At 36.6% G+C, this 22246-nt stretch overlaps 1 protein-coding gene across 2 annotated transcripts; it reads left to right on the plus strand.

The window, feature by feature from the left end:
• The first annotated feature begins 6493 nt into the window (after nucleotides 1–6493).
• On the plus strand, nucleotides 6494–21014 carry adtrp1 (androgen dependent TFPI regulating protein 1). 2 transcript variants are annotated; one of them, XM_039735242.1, is made up of 7 exons: nucleotides 6494–6897; nucleotides 7601–7738; nucleotides 8129–8230; nucleotides 9189–9304; nucleotides 11289–11440; nucleotides 16796–16845; nucleotides 18227–21014. In XM_039735242.1, exons 1-6 carry the CDS (start codon nucleotides 6724–6726, stop codon nucleotides 16819–16821), a joined length of 708 nt encoding a protein of 235 aa, XP_039591176.1. In that variant the 5' UTR covers nucleotides 6494–6723; the 3' UTR covers nucleotides 16822–16845; nucleotides 18227–21014. The 2 variants fall into 2 exon arrangements, with proteins under 2 accessions (XP_039591176.1, XP_039591175.1); XM_039735241.1 differs by lacking the exon at nucleotides 18227–21014 and having other exon boundaries at nucleotides 6495–6897; nucleotides 16796–16984.
• The last annotated feature ends 1232 nt before the right edge of the window (nucleotides 21015–22246 follow it).

Here is a 22246-nt window from a genome sequence, read left to right on the forward strand (position 1 = left end):
ATATCCGGTAAACCAAAAACAGGGGTGGGCGAGCGAAAAATATATATATAAATCTGCCTTGAAAAAGTATTCTTTGAATATTAGATAAAGGGGTAATTAGATTCAGCTGATTGAACACTTCCAGGTTTGTCTGCAACAAGCCCTGGTCAACATAAATATAAATATTTTTCATTTTTCATTTTTATTACTATTTAATTATATATTGTTTTTTTTTTGTATCAGTATACTGCTGCTGGATTATGTGAATTTCCCCTTGGGATTAATAAAGTATCTATCTATCTATCTATCTATCTATCTATCTATCTATCTATCTATCTATCTATCTATCTATCTATTTATTTTGACCCTTATCATTATGGACCATGCTTTCAAACACAAGAAACAAAAGTATTGACATCTGCAGCAGATATCAGTAGAGGCAGACTTTATCTCTTTATTTGAAAAGACAGACTGCTGCGTAAGATGGCTCCTATACTATTGCACTTAGAAGTCAGAAGCTCACTTGTTCATTTGAACAATAGCAGTTCTTTTATAGCCCAGTTGGGTAAGATGGTGTTTTCTGACTCTAAGGCTCTGAGTTTACAGCCAGTCTTTCCAGATGAGCACATGAAAAACAGAGAGACATGGCCACTGAATAATTTCTTGTCAGGGACATTATCTGTAAGTGTTGTATGGGCTACATGTATCAAACACAATGACAGCCATAATTGAAGAGTCCAGTAGTGAATATTCTCAGGAGTGACTGGTGCACCCAAATGACTCCTAAGGCACTGTTATGTTCTGCTATGAATATTGCCCTGGGGCTTTGTTTTTTGGTTAGTTTGATTTTTTTTTCCTGTCTTACTTGTAGTTTTCTGTTTTAGTTTTACTTTAATTCTTTTATCTTTTAATCAGCTCCTTATGTTCCTTTAGTTGGTTAATTGTGTTCCCTCTGCTTCCTATTAACTATCCTATTCTATCTAATGCAGGTGGAAGCAAGACCCCTATTTAGATCACAGGTGCATTAATTAGTATTACTGCAGAGCTATTTAAGGGTCTTATGGCCACTGCCTTAAGTGTAGTAGCATTAATTTTGGTTGGTATTCTACTTCTTTGATATGGTATTTGACTGTTATTTAATTTTATGAGCATGTCATTTTCAAATTTTCTGTTATTAATTGGGGATTTGCTTATTTTACATTTGAATTTTCATGTAATGAATTCTCATTTTTTCATATCCAGTTTATTTCGTTTTTTGGATTCTTGAACATTTTTTGTTTTGATGCTTGCTCATTTCATCATTATAAAGATGGCATTATTGTAATATAATTTTTTCATGGTTTTTCTTCCTTTTGTGGAGTTTTTCCTATGGCCCTAGCCATTTTGTTTATTACATGGATGTCTGGTACAGGTAATGTGGGTGTGGTGAGTGACATTGTACTAATGTGGCTTGTGATGTCATTGCATTTTACTGTATAGAATGGCAACATGCTGCATTACTTTATAAATGCTGTTATATTTCGGTCAGAGTTCCTCCCTTGACAGGGGTTCAAATGTCTTTTTGTATCTATTTTATTTTTGTATGCTGACATTGTTGAGTATTTAGTTTCTTTATGTCTTAGCTTCTTTTGTTATGTGCCATGTGTTTTGTAGGTGGTTCCCCTACAGGAGGGACCACCTGGCTATTGCTGTCAAGGGATTGCCCTCAGTTCTTTAAATTCAGTGACAACCCACAGTCCCTTGTGGATCATTATGCATGTGCTTGTAGTGTGGTGAATTTCTATTGTGGTTATTTTTGTACCATTGTTTATTACTGGATTTTGACCTCTGTCCTATGTTTTTTGACTATTTATGGATTTCCTGTTTGGGCTTTATAACTGGGATTACCTTTTTGAAAGGCATTGCCTTCTGTTCCTTTGTGCTCTTTAAAGTTTATTTTTGGGCCACTTTTCATTTTCAAATCCCACAGTCAGTGTGTGGAGTTTGCATGTTTTCGGCATATCTGTCTAGGTTTTCCTCCAGGTATTCCAGATTCCCCAAGACATATTCTTAGGTTAATTGGCACCAGTATGACATTAAGTGTGGGTATGTGCATAGCTGATCTCCTCAGTGGACTGGTGACATGTCCAGGGCTGTTCCCTGCCTGACACCCACAACTTTAACTCTTTTAGGGCTAAATATTTTTTCACTTTTGTCCTAGGGCTGAATATTTTCCTAAAAACTCAGTTTTCTAAAAAACACTCAAAGCAGTGGTTTCACACATAAATCAACATAAAATACTTATTTATGGTAAATATCACTCTGTTTTATGTTCCATGAGCCTTCTACAGAATTTAAATTCACATACTTATTACATTCTTATTGCATACATGCTTTCTCATCACTCATAAGCTGAAAAGCACTTCCTGGAAAAAAAAGCCAGAAGTAGTTGAGTGGCTGCTCATCTGGAGTGTCCACTAGCATGTTGTGTCGTTTGGTGAAGTCCAGTAGCTAGCTTGTCTCCCACTGCTCATGTCTATGTAGTCCTCCCAGATAAATGTTGCTATAGGCACATCAGCTGCACGATCAACTAGGGACCAATCAACGGATGCAGGCACCTGATTTTTGTTTTCGATCACCAGATCACTTACATCAAAATCAGAGTTCAATAAGTCAGAGTCTGATTCAGCAATAATACACAATAAATAAATAAATAATACACACAAAGTATTTTGCTTTGTACATTCACTTTGCCTGATCTCACTTCCATTCTAGACATTGTTTACACAATGCTACTCATGCACACACTGGCATTAGACATCAAGTCAACAAGTTTAACAATCCTCCCAGCAAAGAGGTCTACCTATAATGTAACAATGAGTTTTATCAACATTTACAGCTTTTACTGCCCTCAACCCCTTGTGTCGACAAAAGTTGATATCTTCTAACCCGCTGAATCTGAACACAGGGTCACGGGGGTCTGCTGGAGCCAATCCCAGCCAACACAGAGCACAAGGCAGGAACCAATCCCGGGCAGGGTGCCAACCCACCGCAGGACACACACAAACACACCAAGCACACACTAGGGCCAAGTTAGAATTGCCAATCCACCTAACCTGCATGTCTTTGGATTGTGGGAAGAAACCCAAACAGACACGGGGAGAACATGCAAACTCCACGCAGGGAGGACCTGGGAAGCAAACCCGCATCTCCTAATTGCGAGGCAGCAATGCTACCACTGCGCCACCATGCCACCCAAGTTGATATCCGCCCTAAAAAAATTAAGTATAGTCTCTGGCACCATGTGATTATGAATTGGATTAAGTGGATGTGAGGGACCCTGTCACATAGTAGAAAAGCTGTATCACATTTGAATGTGAGAGTTACACCTACAGTAAAACCAGATATGCTGTATATTAAAATACATATCTGACAGCAAGTCACAATTGTACCTCTCCTCTAAATAACACATTCCATTCCATCCTATAGATGCTGATTTTGACTAACATCTAATGACTGAGGAGGCAGCAGTATTAAATTGAATTCATTGCCATGTTCTATGGGTTATTCCATGCATTTTCCAGTCATATGACATGGAACATTATCTTTCTGATAAAGGACAGATGGTTGCAATACAGCCAAGATGAATTTCACCTGAGCAGTAATAATGTTCAGATATCCTGTTAGAATGAAACAGTGCTCTTCTTCAATCAAAACTTCCATACGTATGCCAAGAATGCACACTCCACACCAACTAACACCATGCCTTGTTGACTCCTAGCAAGATAAATTCTTGGTTTCTGGAGGTTTTGACATATCATGTTCATTCCATTAGCATTTTTAAGCTTGAATCAGGTTGTGTCAGACTTGGTGGTGGTTTTTCAATTGTCCAAAGTCCACTTTTTGGATTTCCTACACTACTGCAACCACAATATTTTTTCCCTAACATGTGTTAAGCTCAGTTAGGTCATTGTTTGCCATATTTGTCAATTTAAATGTACTAGTTGTGTGATTTGATATGACTTAGCACAATGGTTAGTTAACTGAGTATAAGCCATCTAATATAGTATATTCTGTTTGCCCCTTTTATCAATAGTCTGCTTTCAACTACTGAAATGGGATGGGATGGAAATTGTTTGCATGGTGGCCCAATAAACTCATGACACTGTAGTGTGAATATTCCATCAGGGTTTCTGTTTCTTTGATTCCAATGAGCTTACTACATTTACAACTCACTTAAATCTTTAGTCACTTCCATCCTTTAGAATGAGGTGTACAGGTATATGCACTTTTATCTGCCTAACACAGCACTGTCTGGACATATGATGTGGTGACGGAATAAGTACTCAGTTACACAGGAATGCCAGGTGTGCCTAATACACTGGACTGTCCGTGTAAGGCACTATAGTATTTTCAAGATGACACATATCACCTTAATGGACAAGACAACACTCCTCAATACAGAGATAATCAAGCTCATCTTTGAGTTTCCTCTAGCTCCCTATCCATGCATATTCTCTGTTTTCAGTCTTTTCAAATGTCTAAACTTACTCGAAGGTAGTATTAATGGTAATCCCTAATTAAAATGAAGCCAATTGTGGTATTCATTTCATCTCATTTTTAGCCCAGCCTTAACCACGCAGTCAAAGTGAAAAGAGATCTTACTCTGCTGGGCCCTTGAGCAAGGCCGTTAACCTTCAATTGCTCCAGGGGCACTGTACAATGTCTGACCCTGCGCTCAGACCCCAAGGGTATGTGAAAACGGACAAATTCCTAATACAAGAAATTGTATAAGGCGAAATAAAGAACAAAAAAAAAGTCATCTACAAAATATTTGGACCTTGTAGTTCCTTCCCACAAGAATAAATGGGTAATGACAGCACCTCTGTTGTGTACGAATGCATATTAGAGCCACGGTGTAGAAAAAAAAAAATACAGACAAAGTGAAGAAAAAAAAAGCTATATGTCGAGAATAAAGTCGACATTTCCACTTTATTCTCGACATTTCTACTTTCTTCTCGGCGTTTATCTCGAGATTAAAGTCGACATGTTGCCTTTATTTTCGTAGTTTGTCATTAAAGTAGAACATCGTAAACTAAACTTCATCTTAAATTGAATATTTAATTTACTAGATTTTCTCAAACCCCGTCATTAATTATGTAGCACATGAAATGCTTTGTGTTAAGTGTTCCCCTACCCATGTTAATCGCTATGTGCTTCTTAAACTAAAATTCTCTTGCACTAAGAGGAGGCGCAGGCAGCAATCACCACACAGAATACATTAATTTAATGATATTCCTGCTCCCTGAACATTTACAATGCTAAGATAAATACTTGATATCATTTTCATGATGAAATGCATTAAAGCACGGTGGTGTGGAGGTTGCACTGCTGCCTGGCAGCAAAGGGGATCCCAGGTGTTCCCAGCCTTGAGTTTGCATGTTTTTCTGGTGGGTTTACTCGGCTTGCTTCAGGTTCCTTTCAAAGTCATGTAGGATGTGGGGTTTTGTGATGCTAAATTTACCCTGCTAGTGTGTATGCGTGTACTCGTATTCACCCTGCGATGAGCTGGCGCCCAGTTCAGGATTTGTGCCTGCCTCGCACACGATGCTTACTGGGATGGGCGCAACCCTGAATGGATGGCATAATTAAAAATATATCACGAAGATTTTTTTAAGTTCTGAGAACGCCGTGGTCTAAGTTTATAACTACTTTTAATTTCACAAAGAAATAACATTGGTTATGTAGAGAAAGAAAAAGGAAGGATAGGAACGGGGGGTTGGTACTCAGATAGAGACAGCACGCGTGCAATAAAGAAAGCCCGCTTAGAAGAACATCCATTAAATTCTGTGTTCGTGTCTCCGACCACCAGATCACGAACCCATCATTTACATAATATTTCAGTTAACCCTGTGCGATACCCAGTCATACATCCAGTTTTTTGGAGCCTCGTCACACCTGCCATAAAGTTCTCTACACTGAACGTACCCCTGAGGACCGTTATTGCGAGGGATCAGCACTACCGCCACACCACTGTGCATGTTTAATACCTGCTTTAATGCATTTCATCATGAAAATGATATCAAGTATTATCTTAGCATTGTAAATGTTCAGAGAGTAGGAATATCATGAAGTGAATGTACAGTATTATGTGCGGCGATCGCTGCCTGCGCCTCTTCAGTGCAAGAGGAAGTCAGTTTAAGAAGCACATACCGATTTAACATGGCTCAGGGAACACAACACAAAGCATTTAATGTGCTATATAACTTATGACGGGGTTTGAGAAAATCTAGTAAATTTTCATTTTAAGATTAAGTTTGTTTACGACATTCTACTTTAATGACAAAATAAACTGCGAGAATAAAGTGGAAATGTCGAGAATAAAGTCAACATGTCCACTTTATTCTCGACATATAGTTTTTTTTTTTCTTCACTGTGTCCGTATTTTTTTTTCTTCACCGTGCTCGTGTCTACAGATGGAAATGGTGATTGGATAAAGTCTATTTTACGTTAGCCAATCAGCTTGGAGAGCTGCGCAGAACTGCTTGTTGTTACTTTACGGGAACGTGAAATGTTTGCGTTACTCAGCAGAGAGGCGCTCTAGAGCAAATGTCACTTTTGTCGTGAATCCACGCCGCGATTTTCAAATGTGTAAGGCCTTGTACTATTTCTGTTGCAGAGGAAGACGTCCTGTTGTGTTGGCCTAGGCAGGTTATTTCTTAAAACAGTTCAGCTGGAAGGTTGCGCTTCGCTCTCATTTCTAAGATGGCTGCGTCTACGGGCAGGATCAATGGGCCGGGAGTCGTTGTTATTCATATTGTCCTTTTCGGCTGGTACGTGTTCACTGTATGGAGGAACTGTTCCGTGACTATCACGGCCAAACACCCGGGCGCAAAGACATATGGGGGGCGCTGGAAGTACCTCACATTTATCAATCTGGTAAGTATGTGCTGCTAAAAATGACATGTTTGCGGAAGTTATTTGTCCATTAAAAGGACATGCGAATAACAGAATGTACTAAAAAGGGAACAAGTTCAAGTTGTAATTTTGATATATTAACTAAGGCAGGTAAAAAGTGAAGTTAAACTAAAATATTTCATCACTGAATTCTTGTATAATGCAAGCGCTCCAGAAAGTTAAAACTATATGATAAGAATGCTGAAAGATTTAAATAGACACATAAGGTCTTGCACAATTTCTGTAGAAAGGGTTGTATGTAAGCTCCCTGGATGACCGCTGAGGGCTGAGCTGCCCCACACCAGCGCATGCTTTGCTAGTGGACTTTGTCCCACGGTAACATCCGAGTAAATATGAGGGACTGCTGAGTGACATTTTTGATAGCTTTGTGTAATAGTTTTTGTTTTACTATTGTTGAGAGATTTATGTATACGCTATAATAATATTAAGGGTCTCGTTGATTCATTACTAACGAATTCCGGTCTCCTACTAACATAACGGTGCGATAAACAATCTAAGATAAAAGACAGCTTTAAAATATTGAACAGTTAAGGTACTAAGCTAAACAGTATTTTTTATATTATTATAATAATAGTTAATAAAATCACACGAAAATCTTTACAAAGCTGAGAATGTTCTGTAAACCATTTAGTATTTTCTTTCATGTTACAATTTTTCATTTTAGATCCTCCAGACAGTGTACTTTGGAGTATGTATATTGGCTGACATTACACAGTTGTGGTCTTCTGTGTTTAGGCACAAAGAGTCTCTAGTCAAAGTTAGAGACAACTTCTTTGCTTTGCTCGCCTTTCCTGTGGGTACAGTGAGTATCAGAACTTACTTAAAATTGTGTTTGACCTGTAAATGGTAGAATCCATATATATTGTCAGGTTTGAAATGATAATCCTGTATTTTGTGCTGCCAGGGGTTAAAAAAATAATTTAGTATGGTTTTTTGCACCAGCAAATTGTAAGGGAGCACATCTAAGTTAATGCTCTATTTCTTTATTAGTGGTTGGAGAGGACGTACCCCAGACAGGTATTATGTGTCTACTGTTATGTAAAGTCACATTATACTGCAGAGAGAACTATCATGCATGTGTCCTGCATTATAAAAACCCTTTCTTTGTATATACATCCAGTTGTTTCCTGCGCTAAACCTGAATCTATCAGCAGTTACTTGGTCTTGCTTACATAATGTTTTTATTTTGCAGTTTGTCGTCCTTTCATTCTGGTCGATTTATGCCTTTAATCGAGAACTGGTTTATCCCACCTACTTAGACAGCATCATTCCACAATGGCTCAATCATGCCATGGTGAGCACTGCCATTTTATTGAATACTTCTGAAGCACTGATTTGTTTAATATAGAATTCATTTATAACATCATGTATTTTAAAAATTAAATGGCCAATACAAAATTAAGACTGACACTTTCCTAATGGCTTGGGCTCTCATCTATCTGATTAGCATGCACAAGCTCTGGTTCATTGAAAACAATAAAGAAAAAACTTTTCTCCTCCTTTTTTTCTTTGTATCACCAAACTGTGTTCTTAAAAATGCTAGGTGTAGCTAATTGTCGTAGCTTATTCAAGCACCAAATAAAATGATCCATTATTAAAATTTAAATCTCTAAATGGGTTAGGAAGAGAGTTCACAGATTTGTTATCTGGAGTTCAGTTGTGCCCATAACTTCCATTCCAATAAAGTTTTCCTCTTCCTCCTTGTAATTTTAGCCATGAAGCAGTATTAGTCAAATGTGGATTTATGTTCTATGTTTACAGCACATTTGCTATAACTCATAAGTAACAATATATAGTCACCTGTGATCAAGCCTGTATAACCTACTTAATATCTTTATAAAGATCTATATGATGGTTGTGAACATTTTGCTTAGTCTTGATAATTCCAACCCCTAGTTATCATGCACTGTGTTTTTCCTGCACTTTAAAACAGCTTATCTACACACCTAGTGTTGAAGTGTCTGTATCAAGATAAGGGTGTTTTAGTTTTCCTTCAAAATTGTCAGTTCTAACATTTTGTTAGAAATCTTCTTTTAATTTGTTAAGTATGTTTCTTAATATTTTATTTGATATTTTAAAGGGTACATTGCACAATCCTAATAATAATAGTTTTGTACAGTACTGCTGTTCTTTCTATCCATGCTGAAATGTTACCTTATATATAAATAAAAAATATAAAACTTCCTTGAAACACATTTTTACAGATTTTTGGGCAAGAAAGACCAACTTAAGCTTTGTCCTTTTCTCTATAGCACACTGTGATTCTTCCACTGCTCCTTATTGAACTCTTCACTACACATCATCGGTATCCTAGCAGGAAGAAGGGTATCCTGGGACTGATTTGCTTCTGTTGTGTCTACTTGATTTGGTATTTGAGTGCATTTCTCTGAGTTTAATGTTCTCATGATGCAGCATAATGATGAAAATAAAGAATATCTGTCTTGTGAAATGCAAGCATCCTCCAGTGAGAGAGAGTTATCAAGTCTAACTCATGAAAATAATTTAATTGTTGATTGATGAGATACCATCAGAGTGTTAGATAGCAACCAAATTATTTATTGAAAAGCTTTACTTAGTTCCTAGAAGTTTTACATTTGCTTTGAATATTAATGTAGAAATGCAGATCTTCGAGAATATATATGAAGCAATCTTTCTCATTTACTTTATCGTTGTAATGTTATTCCTGAAAGCACATTGCGTAACATTGCCACACTGATCATACAGAATATCCCAGAACCCATTTCTCCATGCCCAAGTTTTTGGATAGTGTTCAAAAGCCTTTGTGTACTGAGCTTTAAAAAATACATCCTTCCTGGGGCTTGGTACTTTGAGATTTTTAAAGTATCATTTCTGGTTAGAGTTTTTGACTTTAGGTATTGTGCATTTGATTTCTCTTTTTCTTTTTTAGTATGTACCCTGCCTTATTTTCACTTTGTTTCCTGCCATATCCTAGTTTAACATTTTGGGGACTGGCACTTTACCCTGGCAGGCCAATTGCTTTGTTCAAATGTCAAATGTTACTTATTTTCAAAGTAATATGTGTGTTATGTTAACTTTTTACTGGCTACATGTGAATTTTCACATGTAGTAATATTTCACAGAAAGTGATTGACCATTTAAAAAGCTCACTGTGTTCTGTATTAAGTAGGTGGTCATGCAGTGCTTGCTATTTAGTTACACTTAACACATTTGAGCAAAGAGTCTATCGTTGCTAAAATCCTAAACCAAGACAAAGAACAGTATCATTTTTGACTTCAATCAAGTGAACATCAAATGAATCATTGTGAACAGAATCCTGAGATTTTTGCACATATTTTGAAAAATGAAATAGATGTTCTTTATGTTAGTGTTTTTTTCCTCAGTACTTCTCTAGTCAGCAGTTTGCAATGTACATAGAAAAAATATATCTTAAAGACCTTGGCACCCTTTATTTCAAAGGCAGAAAATATTTTTTTTCATAAAGCAAACCCTTCAGGCTTTTTTCCATTATTTTCTTCATCCATTTAGGCAATTTTGAAAAGGATAAAAAAAGTGTTTTGTTAAGTGACAACCTCTGCCTGCAGTCCAGAACAAGACAATTGTTTATTCTGAGTTACTCATTCTGCATGACTTTTTAGTAAGACATCCGAATGGAAGAGGAGATGCATGGGCTGAGCATCCTTTATGTAGACTTGATTCTGATCCCTCCCCCTCTTCCTTATACTGTTCTCCTGTTAAAATGCATCATAAAATATCCATTTTGTCACAACTAGAACTCATAATTTTATTTTTACCTGTTCCTGAAAGAGATGACATACATAAAAGTAATAAAATAGCTATTATTATATATGTATGTGTGTGTATATATGTATATATCTCCCAGGTGCACCCGGATCCTTTTCTGGCAGCACTTCCGGGTGTGGCAGACAGTGCAGCAGTCCAGGGCTCCAGGACTGTCCAGGCACCCTCTGGCAGTGACTACGGGCCCCAGTAAGATTGCGCTTCCAAGCTCCAAACCCGTGATCCTGATTCAGGGGGGTTATCCCTCTCGTGTTCCGGGGGAGGTATTGCTGTGAAGATGTGTTCTGTCCCAGTCCTTCCAGCCGCAGCTGTCCATCACAGTATATATATATATATATATATAATATAATGTTATTCTAGTTCACAACATCAGTTTGGCAGCTTTAAATCTCACACAGTACACAGCGTATACTAGGTCTGTTAGGGCCAGTACAAGGTGTTATGACACAGGTTCCTTGGTGAGACTGTTGGAATGGAGAAAGTATGAGAGGAAAAATATATTTGTCTCTGTTTCTTATTTCACAGATTATACTGAAATCATTTGCTGAGTTTCCTTACTTCTTTGCCTGCAGGATTTTTTGGGTCCGCTATGCCTCTGGAATCTGGGTGTACCCTATCTTGTCTTACCTTAGCCCTGTAGGACTGGTTCTTTTTTTAGTAGTTGCAGCTCTTGGTTTAGCACCCCTCTACCTTTTAGGAGAATACCTTAATACATGTCTATGGGGTAAGTAGATTACTTTATGCAACAATCATACTGAAATGTCGAGTCTCTTTTAACAAATATTACTCTCTATTATAAAAAAAAATCTTGGAAGAAGATGAGACGTGATTTTGTCAGAGAGACACTTTTACGTCCTGTGATACTTGACTATTGTGCCAAGTGATTTAACCACACCCAGGGCTGGAAACAAAAGACAAAGTGTAGATGACAATGTAGAATGTCGTAAAGAATTCAAAAATGTTGGTGTGGTACACATGCAGAGCAGATTAGAGAAAATGGAAGCATGAAAATTCAAAAGTCTCAAAAAAAGGATAGTAAAGATCGCATTAGCACATACAAACAGAAATTATTACTCGGTGAAATAATGGAACAGTGAAAAGATATCAAATATATTGTTTGGATTTAAACTTTAAATCAGAGACTTGTAGATCGTCTAATTCATGTTGCCATCAGGGAAAAAAAAAATAGTGTTTCTTCCCAAAGAAGAGGCATATCCACGAGAATTAAGTTTTGTTGTTTGATAAAAGTGAAATCCACATACGTGTCTGACAGAGACGCGAACTTGCTAGCGCGTAGTGCAGGCGGTTGGGTAATTGAGCGAAGCCCTCTAGTGTTTACATATTATTCATGTCATTTTTTCTTATGAGAGCTTATTGTATGACAAACTAAAGTAGGGCTTATTCCAATGTTTGCAACAGAAGCTAAAATTTAAAATTGTAAAAGCAACGCATATTGTAGAAATATATAACAGAAGAATAAATACACCATGATCAGTGTGGAAAATAATTCATTTGGAAATATTAATTCCTCATTTGGAAATAATAAAATTATGGTGTAGGTTGACCTCGTTTAACCTGAAGAATAATATTGCAAGAGACTTTATTACAATTTCAGTTGGTATCCTCCATTCTTAAAGCATTTCTATTAAAGATACATAACCATCATAAAACCTCCAAAAAGATAAATACTGGAAATGTGCAAGACACATACATTATAGGGTTCCCACAACCCTTATTGATTTTTACCCATGTAATGAGACTATCTGTGTTATTGGTTTATTGGTGAGAATTGTCTTCTGTATAAAAGGCATTAAAGTGTTTTGTAATTCACAAAGACAGTATTTAAAGGAATACTTCACCCAAAAATGACATATTCTTTATTTCTTACTTAACCCATGTAGTTGGTAGGGATGGCAGATAAAATTTTTAAACAAGAAAGCAACATCCTCAATATACTGTGCATTTTAACCGAAGACAGGATTCTTGACCAATGAATGAAGGAGAAAGGTAGATTTTTCATTTGAAATACACAGTATTATGAGAGTGTGCCTTTCCTGGATTTTTTTTACGCAGCATTTTCAGGTAATAAGTGTTAATATTTTAGCAATATATGCACATTCTGAGTATATGAATGGATAACGGACATGTGGATTATGCAACATGAATTTTTTCATGGACGTTCCTCAAATTGTTTGCTATTGTCTGGAATTGGACAACATTGTGTCACACTCAATTCCTGCCATAATAATGTGTTACTGTAGCACTGTGGGGATAAAGTCAAGGTGAGCTATTATTGAAAGATTTTGAATTTATGGTATTTAAGTAATGTTTGTTCATATTAGGATTTTTAAAGTTATCTCCATTAATTGCCCATCTGATTACACAGTTTAGGGTAGGGATTTAAAGAAAAACATGTTTGTTTTTAGTAAAAATGCAGAAAAGCAATATTTTAAATAAAATTATTGTCCATTGACAAACAGGCTTAATTCAATTTAAGAACGTGGGCGCCACAACCAAATCTTTAATACCTGTTGCATACCTTAAGCTTTAAAGTAGCCAGCTACATCGGAAAAGTAGCAAGCTAAGGTCAGGATTTGTATGAGTTTTTTTTGCCCATTGTTTCTGTATGCATAAGCACAAAATGAAGTTGTCTGTATTTTTGGTACATTATTAAGGAATTGTTGTTAACATTTGTTTTCTACGTTTTTGCTTGTTTAATTACAAATTAGCTATAGCAGTGTATGTGAGTCATTAATGGATACTAAGTTGTACTAAAATAAGTTTTATTAAAACAAAATAAATCTAGAATATTCAACATTAAATGAAAAGTGTTTATGCAAAATATTCGTTTGTAAAAATTATCTGTAGATGCAGCCTTGGAGTATGGCTGTTACTGCGCTGACTGAGCATCACGGTCTGACTGTCCTGCTGCTGAGCTTGCAGAATGTAATAACAGTTCCACTGAAGCTGGCTGATCAGACTGATCCTCACTCTGTATGTAAATGACAGTTTATAAAATCCATTGTTTATTCTCACAATAGCTATTGGAAAGCTCTAGCAATCAGTTTAAATATTTTCCCCCCACACTTCCAGTAAAAATAAGTACAGATAAAAAATACTATGTAAATAAATAAATAAACAAAACTGGGAGAGATCATACATAACAGGCTGTACATCATCTTGTATGTTACATAAGCTTAAATAATATTTTATAAGCTACATGAGCAAAGACATACTAAGTAAGAATTGATCAACACATTTTACTGAGTGAGGATGTGAATAACACAAATTTAAGCAATCAATGATATTCATGCTTTTTTTCCTTCTTTAAGAAAAGTCAGTTATTTACAAAGTACAGTGAAAGAAGTACACTAGCTTCATGTATTTTATGTTTTCATCTATATCAGGTGAGATCAGTCTACTGTTAATATAAATGGACAGCTTACTAAAGCAGTAGTGTTGATATGGTGGCTAACTAAAGAGGAGGTTCTCAATATATAACGAGCAATGTGTGGTTATATTGGCTAATTGCTGTCAATAGCTTACAGAAAATATGATCATCACAGACTATTTATTTGGCCATGTGCATGTACTAACTTTTTTCACTGACACTTTACATTCAATAACTGAAAAATAAATTTCTCTTATTATATAAAAAAATCTTGGGACGAGACTTTTTCAGAGAGATGAGACAAGACATTTTCAAAGAGATAATTTTAAGTCTCGTGAGACAAGACTTTGTGCCAAGAGATGAATTGAAAACCTAATAGGTCCAAGCGGGGGCGGAAATAAAAGCCAAACAGTAGAAGAAGAAAAGACAAAGAGTAGAAGACAAAGTAGAACATTGTAAAGAGGTTCAAAAACATTGGTATAATACACATGCAGAGCAGGTTAGAGATTATGAAAATAATAAAATTCGAAAGTCTCAAAAAACTGATAGTAAAGATCGCATTAGCACTAACAAATGGAAATTATTACTCTGTGAAATAATGGAACACCAAAAAGAGATTGAATACATGGACATAGGTATCTGCGAGAAATAATAAATTTATTATTTGGTGAAATCCACAAACAATACAGGCAAAATATCCAAATCTACAATAATCTATTCTTGTTTGCATCATTCAATGCTCAAAACGTAGATTTACATGATTCAGGACCATACGCTATGAGAATCTGTGGTCCTGCAGCAGTTAAAGCTACTACAGGTTTAATTTCAGAGAAATCACAGTTCGGTCAGGTTTATATTTATGATCATGGAGAAGCGATGCAACATAGAATCAAAAGAGTTAAATAATCGGATGTATTAGAAATTCTACAGCCAATAATGGATACAAATCCATATGTAAAAAAAGTATCACAGTTTACACAAAATTTATCTGAAAAATACGGACAGAGAAGTTTTCTTGGATTTCTATATGAATCCAAAAGAGCACATCGCATATATAGTAAACCAACATGTGGCGAATTGTCATCGATAATAGTTTTGAAAGACAGAGATCTCTAAGACAGAGTTGATATTCATGTTTATCTAAAACCACAGCACGATTCTTTGCAAGCAGCACACCTGGGAAATGACCAGTGCATAGGGCCCGCTTGGGGGTTGGTGAGCGAAACAAGCAAGGGGCAGAGCCCCCTAGTACCACTTAAAAGCAATGTTAAAAAATAAAAATTCAAACTTTATTATAAAAGAACTACATGAATTGGTTAATGCCAAAGTTATTCAAGATATTTGTTATTTACACAAACACTTTAAAGCTGCTTTTGTAAAAACACAATTTTAAAATCAGTTTTGTTAGATTCTGGATAACAGACAACATAATCTGTCTGTGTTTGTAGCTAGTGTATGTGGTCCATATTTACATTTAAGAATCTCTTGCATGTCTCATTATTGTGAATTCTGGTTACTACATTTGGCTTGGTTAATTTGGAACTGTTTAACATTAATAACAACCCTTACTAGTTTTTTTGACTTTGATTTTCTCTTGTCCATCTCTTGGAACTCTTAGTATTTTGCTCAGCCTGTTTTCAGCTAGGAAGAACAGACACTAATTTGGAAATAGGATCTCAGAAGAACAAAATTGTCATAAAAATGTTAAACCTCTTTCAAGTACAGACTTCTATGGCAGAAATAGTTGAAACAAGAATACCTTATGGATTTAGGTGACTCTGTATTTAGTGGCACTGAATGCCATATGAAGGCTTGGAAGTGATCATTTCAAAATAGACCATAGGCACATATTACTATAGGTTATGTTACTGGTCAGCCACACTCCTAGTGGTGCCCTCCCTCTTCTTCTTTTTCTTTCGGCTGCTCCCGTTAGGGGTCGCCACAGAGGATCATCCTCTTCCATATCTTTTTGTCCCCTCCACCTTGTTCTGTTACACCCATCACCTGCATGTCCTCTCTCACCACATCCATAAACCTTCTCTTATGCCTTCCTCTTTTTCTCTTCCCTGGCAGCTCTATCCTTAGCATCCTTCTCCCAATATACTCAGCATCTCTTCTCTGCACATGTCCAAACCAATGCAATCTTGCCTCTCTGACGTTGTCTCCCAACTGTCCAACTTGAGCTGACCCTCTAATGTACTCATTTCTAATCCTGTCCATCCTTGTCACACCCAATGCATATCTTAGCATCTTTAATTCTGCTACCTCCAGCTCTGTCTCCTGCCTTCTGTTCAGTGCTACAGTCTCCAACCCATATAACATAGCTGGTCTCACTACTTAGTGGTGCCCTCCCTGTGCTTCTAAAAATTACACCTTGAATGACCTTTCAGTTAATTTCAATGAACATCATTTGTGTTTAAATTCTAACAAGAGCAGAAGTTCTTTTAGTGGGTGATAACACTTTGAGCAGACAATCCTAAAAACTCTTAATTTCATGTGTTTTGATGACAAATGTATGAATTGTTTGCATGGCTGTTGAGGTTATCATCAATTCCAGTTGATGCAATTTTAGCAAGGAAAAAATGACGTGTAATAATGGATTGGCTTCTCTTTACTATGCTGAGCAATTCCTTTGAAATACAATTTCATGCTTACAAGTTTGTAATAGTCTTTCTGTTTACATTGCAGGAGTCCGGAAAAAGAAAAAGCACTAACGTACAGTACTTCTCAATTGAATGGTCAGTTTATTCATCAATGATGTTACCACTTCTTAAATAACAGGAATTCAAGTAAACCATTAATTAAACCATTGTGTTAATGATTTTAGTTTTAAATATTTTTAAAGTGACATTTTTAAACATTAAATACTATTTTGTATTCTCAGTACATTTTATTTCTAAATAAGTTATAAAAACCTTACTTGTGGCTGATCAGTCATCTTTAATGGCTCACTTTGTGTTTCAAAAATAGGATTGCTTTATTACAATGGATCGCGTATGTGGTTTTGGGGGTGAAGTATTTGACACTACATCCCTGTTTAACGTTATTTTGATTTGAAACTTACAAATCTGCACACTGAATGTAAAAATATTTTTATGTATTTGTGTTTTTATTGTTAATTTTCATAATGTGTTTAGGTGTTATTCAATATTGTAAATTGTTTGAATTTCTCTGCATATAAAACTTAATGTTGTCATTTTTATTTTCTTTAAAATATTTTTCTTTTTGGGTGACACGGTGGCGCAGTGGTAGCGCTGCTGCCTCGCAGTTAGGGGACCCGGGTTCGCTTCCCAGGTCCTCCCTGCGTGGAGTTTGCATGTTCTCCCCGTGTCTGCGTGGGTTTCCTCCCACAATCCAAAGACATGCAGGTTAGGTGGATTGGCGATTCTAAATTGGCCCTAGTGTGTGCTTGGTGTGTGGGTGTGTTTGTGTGTGTCCTGCGGTGGGTTGGCACCCTGCCCAGGATTGGTTCCTGCCTTGTGCCCTGTGTTGGCTGGGATTGGCTCCAGCAGACCCCCGTGACCCTGTATTCGGATTCAGCGGGTTAGAAAATGGATGGATGGATGGATATTTTTCTTTTCCTTGTTTTAATGTAATTTGTTTACTTTGCATTAACTATCCCAAGTGAACACAGTGAAATAATGATAATGAAGAATTTCCAATTTTCATTGTAAAATGTTATTTTGCTAAAATACTAAAAGATAAAGTCTGTGCTACACCTCTAGTGCATTCCTTGATACGTTTTTCAATATCTATTCTTAAAAATTTGATGTTTCATTTTGGTATACTTAACAAGGGCAGAGTACACTTCTGTCCTCGGCACCCTTGGTAAAGATTAGTAAAAAGGCTATGAAAAATGTCTCTGATGTTTATTAGCTCGATCTTTCACTGTTATGCGAGAAATTTAACCTTTCAGTGAGGGGAAAATGAATCAAAGAAAAAAATCCTCACAAAAAATGTAACATTTTTCTCAAAACATGTGTTTCAGTTATTGTCACTGTTGCATTTCCTATTTAATGCACCCTCCCTTTGCCATGATGACCAGTTGTTTTCTTACAAGGATGGATGAATTGACAAAATGCATATAAAGTAATCAAAGACCATTCCTGCATTCCCCAGATCCTTCAGAACCCTTGGACTTCTTTTGTAGACTCTGCTCTTCAGCTCACTCTGCAAGTTTTAAATGGGGTTTGGATTGGTGGACTGGGATGACCACTCTAAAAGTTTGATTCTGTGGTTAAGGAACCATTTTTGTGTGGATTTCATGGTATATGCTGTTGATCACTGACCCAGTTTTAACCTTCTGGCAGAGGCAGCTGAATTTTGTATCCCAGGGCCTTTGGAGAAAAACATCCCTCAACATCATAAGTCCACTAGCCTGTTCCACAATGAAGACTAGGTTGTTTCTTGCATGAGTTTACTAAATTTTACTCCAGACCCATTTCTGGTGTTTTATTACTTCTCAAACCATCCTCCACACTGTGTAGCACTATACAAAATGAGTTGGATTGTTTATGTCCTCTTCCAAACAGGTTCATCACAGCTACAATTGTTAGAGCAATAATTAAGACATTTCAGTGTGGAATTCATATAGCTGTTTTTTTACAACTACAGCCTGATTTATGAAGGACAGCCACTTTTTGTCTCATTTCATTTCTGTATTCACTCATTTTATCTGTGCTGATAGATGACTACAGGGATTTGTCCCATGTGTTGCATCATATTTACTGTGTAATCCAGTGAAACTGGAAGCCAGAGAACACTATTTAACTACATTATCTGGTAATTTGCTGTAACATGTCTTCTAGAACCTTCTGTCATGTTTGAGGTGTCATACCCATACAATAACATTGATTTGGCATTTGTAATAAGAAGAAACGTTACATTTTTCAAGACAAGATTTGATTTCAACATTGCTCTTAATATGATAAAAGCTTTGATTGATTTTCAACATCTACAGGACATCATCTTTTAAACCTGCTAGACTGGTAAAACACATCTTCTAGATATATAATGCATGCGATCTGTCTCTTAATTTGGGCTGATTGGATTGGCATTTGCTCTTGAGTCATTACACCTTTTCTTTGTATTATTTACATTGATGTTGTTTTTTTTTTTTTACATTATACGTTGTCCATGTTGTTGTTCAGATGATATGTTCTTGGCCATCTAAAACCAACATGTCAGGAAAATGTTAAAATCTTCGGTCTCTTTGCTCATTTTAATCACCAAAACCTCATCTAATTACTCACTCCAAGGTGGCCAAGAAAATATTTACAATTATTCAGTTAGCAGACGCTATTAAATGATAGCAACTGACAAATGAGGTCAACACAAATCAAATATAAGAGGAAACCGCAAATTTCCTTTCCTCACTATTGTTACGTTCTTAAAAAGGCTGATACATTTTTCTGATAGATGATTTTTTGTGATGTCTTCATAAAGTGGTTTTACCACTGAATACCCAAGCAAATTGAATATTTAGTGCAATCTAGCATGGTTTGTTCTTCAGTCATACTTAAACTAGCTCTGCAAGATTCTTAATTCAGCTTAACCATCATGGTTTTAAATCCAGTGGATTTTTCAGTCATTGTAAAATTATTTTCATCAGTGTTTTATTCAGAAATGTGTGAAAACTAACACGGTACACTTAAACTTTACATATTTCAGCACATGTTTGATTACTTTTCACTAAGTGAATGGCGTGTATAAAAGTATGTAGACATATACTGTACAACTGCAGCCCAGAAAACATCTGTAAGAATGAAAAAGAAGGAAAACAAATCATTAAACCCCAGGGAAAGACAATTATTACTTTGGAGTGTTAAGGACAGAGCAAGAAACAGAAGTGGTGTCCGTAATTATATTTCCTTTATAAAAAAAAAAAACAATTTGCTGCACTTTAGATAAGACACTTAATGAGAGATAAAGTGTTGTATATGGCAAGCATAGTAAACAAGAAGGGTAATGCATTAACACACCAATGTTAATAGTCTATCCTAGACAATTCCGATCCAACACTGTCACAGCAATTCAGGCTGAAGGTTTCCTCCTCTTGATGGATATAATTTAAAGTAATATGTGTACCATGATGCTTTGTTTTATTTTAAGTATGTATTATATTTCAATATTCGCCACTCTAAAGGTAATGAGAATTGCGCTTGACTAACAAGACTGATCATGAAAAAATTTCCAGAATCACAGGCATCTTTTATCCAGTGAGAGAAAATGTCTGTTGTTGCTCATTAGTTTGAGCTTACACTCAGATTATGAGAGAAATACCATCTTTCATTGAGATAAAATTATTACATGGATTGTGTTTTGGTCAAACATGTTACAATTATTGTCACCCCAATAGAGTCTCATGAACAAAATCAAATTCAGATAAGACATTTCAGATTTTACCTTTTCAAAACATATTTGATTATTGAGGGACTCTTAAAGCAAAGATATTGCTTGCTTTTAGCAAAGGTGCAGATGAGATACTCAGATGAATAGCTCAAGTGACCATGAAGGACAGAAGAATATTGTTTGCAAAAACTTGAAACAGGGGTAGCAGTGCGTGTTACTTTTGAATATTGCTACAAGAATAACATGTTGGAATGAGGATCAGGATGGTGGTGTAGTGGTAAGAAGTGCTGTGACATGCTCTGAGCCATCAAACCTTAACTACTACAATTTGTACAACAAACCGTGAAAATAAAATATTTACAAAGGAATTTTTCTTTGTATATCATGAGCTAATGTTAGGAAATGAGTAAAAGAATCATAGTTCTTACAATGATTGTTTCATGGGTCACAATGCACCCTAAATACTTAAATGGCATAACAGATTTATCCATTATCCAACCCGCTATATCCTAACTACAGGGTCACTGGCTGCTAGAGCCAGTCCCAGCCAACACAGGGCGCAAGGCAGGGAACAAACCCTGGGCAGGGTGCCAGCCCACCACAGCGCGCGCACACACACACAGACACCAAGCACACACTAGGGACAATTTAGGATCGCCAATGCACCTAACCTGCTTGTCTTGGGACTGTGGGAGGAAACCAGAGCACCCGAAAGAAACCCACGCAGGCAGCATAAAGAAGAAGGACGTCTCACGCCTGGACAAACTTGTTAAGAAGGCAGGCTTTATTGTAGGAATAAAGCTGGACATTTTAACATCTGTAGCAGAGCGACGGGCGCTAAGCAAACTCCTGTCAATCATGAAGAATCCACTGCATCCACTTAACAGTGTCCTCTCCAGGCAGAGGAGTAGCTTCAGTGACAGACTTTTGTCACTGTCTTGCTCCACTGACAGACTGAGGAGATCGTTCCTCCCCCACACTATGCGACTCTTCAATTCCACCCGGGGGAGTAAATGCTAACATTATTCAAAGTTATTGTCTGTTTTTACATGCATTTTTATCACTCTTTAATTTAATATTGTTTTTGTATCACTATACTGCTGCTTGATATGTGAATTTCCCCTTGGGATTAATAAAGTATCTACAGGATCTATCTATCTAACTCACAGAGTGGGGCCATTTAGTACTGAAGCGCATACTGACTTAACATCATCTACCCTCAGTTACATCATTCACAACAGAGTTCCAAACTGTCTCTGGAAACAACATCAGCACAAGAAGTGTGGATGGAATTGGTTTTCATGGCTGAGCAGCTGCACACAAGCCTAACAGCTTAAGGAAGACTCTTTTCTGTTCCATCATGACTGTGCAAAAAGCCAGGTTCATAAAGACATGGAAGAAACTAAGTGGCCTACACAGATCCCTGACTTCAACCCCAATGAACATCTTTGGAATGAATTGGAACACCAATTGCAAGCCAAGTCTTCTCATCCAAAACCAGTACTTGACCTCACAAATACTCTTTTGGTGGAAGGAGCACAAATTTGTACAAACACACTCCAAAGGCTTGAGAGAAGCTTTACCAGAAGAGTGGAGGGTGTTATAGCCACAATGGCGGGGGAAACCAAATCCATGTTAAAGAGGGTGCTGTTGGGGTTACGTTTTTGGAATAGGATATCTGGCAAGCTCATATACAGATATGGATAAATGTGTTGGTACCCTTACAGTTCAATGAAGTAGTGCTGTACACTTCCTGAAATGTTATGAAATGAAAAGCAATTGTCCCAT

The sequence above is a fragment of the Polypterus senegalus genome, chromosome 14, assembly GCF_016835505.1.
Source record: "Polypterus senegalus isolate Bchr_013 chromosome 14, ASM1683550v1, whole genome shotgun sequence".
NCBI classification, from domain to species: domain Eukaryota; kingdom Metazoa; phylum Chordata; class Cladistia; order Polypteriformes; family Polypteridae; genus Polypterus; species Polypterus senegalus.

Excerpts from the sequence above, each read along its gene's own strand:
- adtrp1 (XM_039735242.1), top strand. The coding sequence starts at position 6,724 with ATGGCTGCGTCTACGGGCAGGATCAATGGGCCGGGAGTCGTTGTTATT. Across the intron at positions 8,231-9,188 it reads AATGGCTCAATCATGCCATG|CACACTGTGATTCTTCCACT; the intron begins GTGAGCACTGCC and ends TTTTCTCTATAG. Across the intron at positions 11,441-16,795 it reads CCTTAATACATGTCTATGGG|GAGTCCGGAAAAAGAAAAAG; the intron begins GTAAGTAGATTA and ends TTTACATTGCAG.